General features: G+C 35.5%; 1 protein-coding gene across 1 annotated transcript; it reads left to right on the top strand.

Moving 5' to 3' along the window:
- The first annotated feature begins 968 nt into the window (after positions 1-968).
- LOC121975114 (probable NADH dehydrogenase [ubiquinone] 1 alpha subcomplex subunit 12) lies at positions 969-7,074 on the top strand. Its single transcript, XM_042526524.1, has 5 exons — positions 969-1,124; positions 2,493-2,519; positions 5,170-5,258; positions 5,843-5,952; positions 6,720-7,074. Exons 1-5 carry the CDS (start codon positions 1,036-1,038, stop codon positions 6,873-6,875), a joined length of 471 nt encoding a protein of 156 aa, XP_042382458.1. The 5' UTR covers positions 969-1,035; the 3' UTR covers positions 6,876-7,074.
- The last annotated feature ends 295 nt before the right edge of the window (positions 7,075-7,369 follow it).

Raw genomic sequence — 7,369 nt, 5'->3', positions numbered from 1 at the left:
TGTGAGGGAGAGAGAAGAGAAACAGGAGAGAGGAAAGGAAAGATTAATTAAAAGAAAAATAATAATAATAAGAGAATGGAAATAGAAACGTGATAATGTAAGCGGTGAAAGGAGGCAGACACGATGATGGTGGGAGAATTAAGAGAAAGAGAAGGAACGAAGGATCATGGCTCTGATACCATGTTAAAAGAAGAATAGAAAGAAGATAAAAATACGACGTCTGAAATTATTTGGCTTCAATCACTTCTCTCTGAACTTCATCTTGCATCAAATATTGCACCAAAAATTTGGTGCGACAATATTGGAGCAACATATCTCACAGCAAATTCAATCTTTCATGCTCGTACAAAACATGTGGAGATTGATTTTCATTTTGTTCGTGAACATGTGGCAACTCAACAATTATCCGTCTCTTATATCTTTGCTGAGGATCAAATTGTTGATATCTTTACTAAGCCATTATCCAGACAACGTTTCAACAAGTTAGCAAGCAAACTCAACATCAAAGATCTCCCGTTAAGTTTGTCGGGGGGGGGGGGGGGGGGGGAAAAGAGATAAAAGAGAATTACCAAAATTGTCCGGATCAAATCATCAAATCAAATCAAATTAATTTTAGGATTATTCTAATAATTCTGTTATAATTATTAGAATAATTCTCAGAATAATTCAATAATCTACTGTAACATTTAATATCGTACTTGATCTTAGCAAAAAAAAGCTGAGAAAAGTATGTTTTCTAATATCATCGGCCTAAGTATTTATAGAAACTTTTTTATCCGCAGTATTGTCAATTCTAAAAATGTGGGACTAATATATATATATATATATATATATATATTTTGAGTGCATAAAAGAGACAAACATTAAATTATGATTTAAATATTTTATGCAGATGTACTATTGGGCCGTCAATTAATGGCCCAATAGGGTTGAATATGGGCTGTCTTGCTGATCACAAGACATGATATACCTGGCTGGATTGCCGAGTGCCGACCAGCGTCGGACGGTGGCGTTCGATTGAAAGGGGGAAAAGCGATGGCGTCGTTGGTGAGAGGAATCCTCAGCACGATCAAAGAGAAGGGCGTTGGCGGATTTATCAAGCATCTCCGCGACGAGGGTTACACGTGAGTCCTTCCTTTCTTCTCCGGTTGATTTGCCTACCATTCTCGACCATATCGATTGCATTTGTTCATGTTATTTTCTGACCTGGTAATCGTGATTTGTTAGATAAAAAGCGACTGCTAGATGCTGTTTTTGGTACTCTTGATTTGAACGCTTAGATCAGATCTGGTAGTTTGCCCTTTTGTCTTATCTTCAAGTTGATCTATACCTCCGCGCCGGAAAATAAATGGAAAAGTCTAGAGTGCTACATAAATTAGCTGTCTTTTCCTTAATTTTATGGTTTGTATATATAGATATTGACGATACTTTCGGGCATGGGATACTGAGATTTGTAGATTCTGTCTCCTGTTGATTTCTCTATCAATCATGTAACTCCTATTCAAGTGATGGATATGTTGAATGCAACTGTCTTTTTTGCTCTTACGAAGGAATATCTTAATTTAAGCTTGTGGCAATTATAAAGGACGTATTGAAATTCATTGTACGAATCATAGCTCTATGAGTCTTGACATGGAGACGGATTCTTGTTTGCTTAATTAGCTTAATGATTTAATCTCGAATCTTAAAATGCTTTTATAGACATCTCAATGATTCAGAAAAAATAGGTTTTGTGTACATTATGTATGAGTTATATTGAGGTCACTGATTGGATTGATGGAAATGTTGTATCAGTATTTCACATTTGCTATGAAAATAATTTAAATAAAACATGTTTTTAGGTTACTTTTCCCCCCTTGTAGAATTGTTTTCCATTGGCTCATGATCTTCCAACACATTGTCAATGCATATATTCAAATTAAACAGATCTTGAAACTAATGAAATTAATTTGCAGTTTTGATTTGAAAGAATTTCAGTTGAACCATCTCAAAATTCTATTGATAAGTCTGACCAAATTGAAAATCACTATCGCATGATGCATCTTTTCCTTGTAATTATATTCAAAACCTCATATCATGTCATTACATGAAATATTCCGTACATCATTTTCTTACATGTGTTGGATATATTCTTTTTCGCACATCTTTGCATTTTCTTGATTGTCTGTATAAAATTAGTCTAAATAAAAATTCCAAGTAGATAAATTCTTCATCTTAGTTTGAATTTACTTTTATCATGATAGATAATCTTATGTTTGCTGTAGTTTTTAGTCTTAGACGCCATTTAATGTAATTCCTTGTTCTTTTAGGTAAATGATGTGATGACTCATGTTTCCAATACTCTATATGCAAGTTGTGGCCAATGAAGTAACATTTAGGAATTTTCATACTCTGATTGTAGTACCAATAACTTTAGGGTTCATTCTACTTTTGATTAAACCTATTTTTGTGTGCTTTTATTGACATGCTGATGCACTGTTTTTCTCTTACAGGAAGTGTCTTTTGGATGGAAATCTACTGTGAGCACCTCACTTTGCATATATGTTTTATCATATGATAAGATCTAGACTCGTACATTTTCCAAAATTAGAATATGTTGTTACAAGCTTCATTTTGTGAATTTTATCATATTATTCTACTTTATCTTATTAAAAATCATAGTGTAATATTTAAGAGTTTTCTTATTGTTGGAGAAACTAAAGCAAAATTGTTCAAATATCATAAAGTCCACCCTTATTCCAATTGCTCTGATTTGTCTTTAACTCTTGAGAGTAATTCTCTGAACTATGGTATGTGAATTACTATGATGCTTGATTGAAATCATATTACTCTAGCATTGTGGATGTCAATTTCAGTGGGAGTTTTTTCTATGAATGTAAAGTTTTGATGGATTATACATAGTGTACTTAATGTTAATACATATATTCACTTTCAAATGGAGTTCTTTTATATTCAACAATTCCTTATTGCACACTTGCTTGTTCAACTTTGTCACCGCCATTTGTGAAGAAACCATATCGATGGAGGAAACCGATGGAGGCCACATTCTCATTGTTAAAGGTTCAATCCCTGTGGAGGTTGCACCCATGTTACCGGCAGAGGAAGGGTAAACTTGCTGATGGTTTGGTATGGAAGAGATTGCTTTTATTAATGGATATCTCTTCGTGAAGATGTTACATAGTAAATTCAATGCAACTGCATCCAGATTACTACTTATGATGATGTCATATAGAGAGGCTATGTTTGCATGCAGTTTAGATTAAAAAGACCATTTAGTTAGTTCAGTACACAACACTTCTAAGTATCATTCATACTCAAGCTTGACACATACAGCTTGACATTTTATATTTTATAAAAAAATTTGATCCATAAAACATAGTATTTATAAGAAAAAAAATTGAACTTTATTGTGTTGATGTAATTTTGTTCAACCCAAACCTGGTAAAAAAAAGGGTAGCCCGTGCACGAAGCTCCCGTCATGCGGAGTCCTGAGAAAGGATCCATTGTACGCAGCCTTATCTTGTTTTTTTTTACAGGAGGTTGTTTTCAGGATTCGAACCCTTGACCTTTATGTCACAAAGCAACAACTTTACCATTGTGCTAAAGCTCCCCTCCCCAAGAAGCCAAACCTGTTTTTTCAAAAAAAAAAAAAAAACTATAGAAAATTTTGGTTCGTCTAATTTTGTTTGGTTTGAACTGAATGGACTCCTCTAGATGAGTTAGCTTCTTGGATTGAGATTCTTTACCATAAGTCACATGTACTAATATTAAATTGACCAAACGACCAAAAATGAACTTATATTGTTGATCTCATTCTCTTCCATTTTTTACATGCTGTGAGATCTTGTCAAATTTGGACATGGAGGGAGAGAGGGAGTAGAAGGATCGTTCTTATTGGAGAGAATCAAAGACCTAACTCACAAGGGTGTGCTTGATTGACAAGATGATTGATGGCTTATATATACTGTACAACTATGTTGAATAAATGCCCCCTCTGCATGTTGTGATCTGGATTAAACTAGGATTGGCCTTAGCCATAACTTTGCTTTAATATGTGCTTAGTCTCCTCTACCCAGTCCGCTGTTAGTTCACCATTTCTTGGCCACTTTCATAGACAATTTGTTTAAGGATACAGTCCTTCTCAGCACAAGTACCACCTCCATTACCTCTACACAAACATGATGTCCTGCACAAAGACATAGGACCAAATAAGGTGAATGTAGCTTCCATTTCTTCCTGCCTAATTGTATACCTCAGCAATGTGATTCTTGCCTTAAAAAGTGCTGTGTTGGCAACCTAGCTTCGAATGCCATGGGTAATGGCTTGTAGATTGAGCTCTTGCTCTTTGGTCTTTAGATCATTCAAAGAACTGACAACTTAGTGTATGTTGTTGTGAGATATTAACAATAGGTATACCCACTGTGTAAGGGGAGAAAGAGAGAGCAGATTGATGGAGAGAAGGGACTTCCAATCAGAATTGTTTGCTCCAAATCGGACGGAATAGAGGAAAGGGTGTGGGAAGTGGTAAAAGGCAAATATACCCCTTTCCTGAGCGATGGATGGATTGTTTTTCATTCTTTCTCCCTCTCCCATCATCCAAATAAGCATGATTAACCCTTCCTTTCTCTTCAATCTTGATCCCTCCAAGTAAATATGGTCTTATTGGTGAATCTTGTGCTCTGTTCTTCTGCAAAGAAAAACTGTGACTTAGATGCATGATTCTGTGCTTGTTTTTCACAGTCGCTGTTTTTCTCCAATAAAATTCACAACTGCTTAACTCACGGAAGTTGGGGGCAATTATTTAATGGACGAGCATTAATAAACAAAACCCAGGGCATTTGATGATTTTGAGTGTATATGTTGGAAATTTTTACTATTTTCCGAAGTCACTTTGACCTAGATAAACTGGTATACTTGCCGAGGATGTGGATGCATATCTGATTCCAGAAAATGCATATTTACTGATGTTATATATATTTTTTTAGTTTTATCTATGTTGTATTTTATATATCTGGAAGAGTCCCATGTGCCTGAGTGAAGCTTATATCAATTAAGCAAATGTATTTATTTATTTTTTGTTTCTCCTGGGAAGTTTTATTTTAAGTTGCTCTATTCTCATTCATGATGTATTTTCTCTAGAAGACAGTGACATCATTCTTTTCAATTCAGGCAAACAAAGCTTCACAATATTGGTGCCACCCTTGTTGGAGTAGATAAATTTGGAAACAAATATTATGAGGATTTGACTGTCCAGCACGGTGAGGAACTTTTGTATAATTTCTTTTCTTCTTGTAAATTATTCCTTGATAATGCTCATGGCAACTTGCTGTTTAATCAAGCTCTTCTCTGGGTGAGTCTTATGAGACTTATAGATGCATGATTTGTTAATTTGTAGATATCAGTATGATGGTAAAACAGCTTAGACTGATATTAGCTTAGAGTTATATTTAACTGTCCTCAAACAGAAAAGTAAAATTTAAACTTAAAGCATTTATTTGCTGGTGATATTGTCTTTTTATTTATTTGACTTGGATGAATATCTTAGCTACCTTTTGGTTTGGACACAAACATTAGAATGATATCTAATCTGTCAAGGAGAATGTGGATTTGTTTATTTGACCTTCAGAACATTAGGAAGATGAAACAATGAAAAATGTTTGGCACTTAGGAATAGTATATTTGCTAGCATTCCTTTCCATCATTTCCTATAATCGTTCCTAGTATTGTCGTGACTAGATTCTTCTCCGCCCGGCCTAGTAAAATTTCCATTTCCTTGTGCATCTATTTAAATGTTTACTTTTCTTTTATTTAGTAAATAAAATTGTGGATGATTATTTTGCAGGAAGACACAGGTGGGTGGAATATGCTAAAAAAGCACGGTACAATGCATCCCAAGTGCCACCTGAGTGGCATGGCTGGCTGCACCGCGTTACTGACCGCACGGGTGATCAAGTAAGTTTTCAAGTAGATTTTGGTTATTCATGTCTTTGAACAGCTGAAAACCATTTTGGTGAAGAGTAAAATGGTTGGACCATTAAATGGGAGGAACCACTTTCGATATCTAGAACTTATATAATTTGTTTTCAAATTTATATGGATAATTAGCATTGTACGGCATTCTTATTCCAACCATTTCTTTCTGAATTCACAATCTACTTAGCATTCTTCTGCATTATTAATATTACAAGGAACTGTTAAGGTGCCTACTCTGGCTGCCAAATCTACAGGACCCCAGAGGATGTTTTTTTGATACTACAGAATCAAATGCTTGTGTTATTTTTGTAGGTAAATTGTTGTTATGCTATGGTTTCAATATCCATAATTTTTAACACTAGTTGACTTGGAACTGCCTAGTTTGCATATGCCTACTTCGTTAGACCCCTATGTAGTAACCATAATCTTTTTATGGTAATTTCTAACTAGAAATCCTATAATTTGAAACTCATGGCCCCAAGTACAAGTTGCATATCATTAGGAGTAGGTCAAAAGGATTTGAGAAATAACAACATTGTCTTCCATAGCCATGGGAAATCTATGCGGCGACGGTAAGCCGCTATTATAATAACTTATGTTTGTCTTATTATTCATCTACTTGTTATAATTGAGACTGCTTTTAGACACTGATGCTCAAGTTCCATTGTTTCATTAGAGGAAAGTTTTGCAACATTGCTATGCTATGTTCTACCTTGCGGGGGCACTAACCATATTTCCCAACCCAGCTTTTGATGCTGAAGCCTAAAAGATACGGCGTGGAACACAGGGAAAACTTTTCCGGCGAAGGCGACGAGCTTATATACCACTCCAAAGGGCATGCACTCCATCCAGGCCAGAGGAATTGGACCTATTACCAGTCCTGGGAACCCACAAAACGCTAAGTTCATCTTCTCTTCTCTCATGGATTGCAACATGTGCTTGAATTGAGCAACTTATTAGTAGACGGTAATTGGCTATTGCTTAATGCTTATGCATGCTAGACCACCTCCCAGTAATAAAGTGCCATGGATTCTAGTTGCCATCGGAAACAAAAGAATTTCAATTGAAGTTGTTTTTGCTCTGTGGCTAATTGCCAATTAAGCCTGTTTTCTTCCTATTATTTATTATTTTAAGTAGTTTGTTTGTTGGAAAATAGAAATACCACAGCTGGCGAACTCATGTTGGCACAAGTTTGGAAGTTGGATGGTGGTGCAAGGGAGCCACTATGTTGGCATTGCACTTCGTGTCGACCTCACTCCTAGACGCTTCTACTTATCTTCGCTTTACTCGCTTGCTTTGGTAATAATATGACATTCACTCTCTTGTAGACGAGCTTCCAATGCTAGTTCAAGAACAAGGATGACAACTAATGAGAATCTTTTACACCTCTAGTGGT

This window comes from Zingiber officinale, chromosome 4B (genome assembly GCF_018446385.1).
Source record: "Zingiber officinale cultivar Zhangliang chromosome 4B, Zo_v1.1, whole genome shotgun sequence".
NCBI classification, from domain to species: domain Eukaryota; kingdom Viridiplantae; phylum Streptophyta; class Magnoliopsida; order Zingiberales; family Zingiberaceae; genus Zingiber; species Zingiber officinale.
Note: the sequence above shows the minus strand (reverse complement) of the source record. Positions and strands in the feature narration are given on the sequence as shown.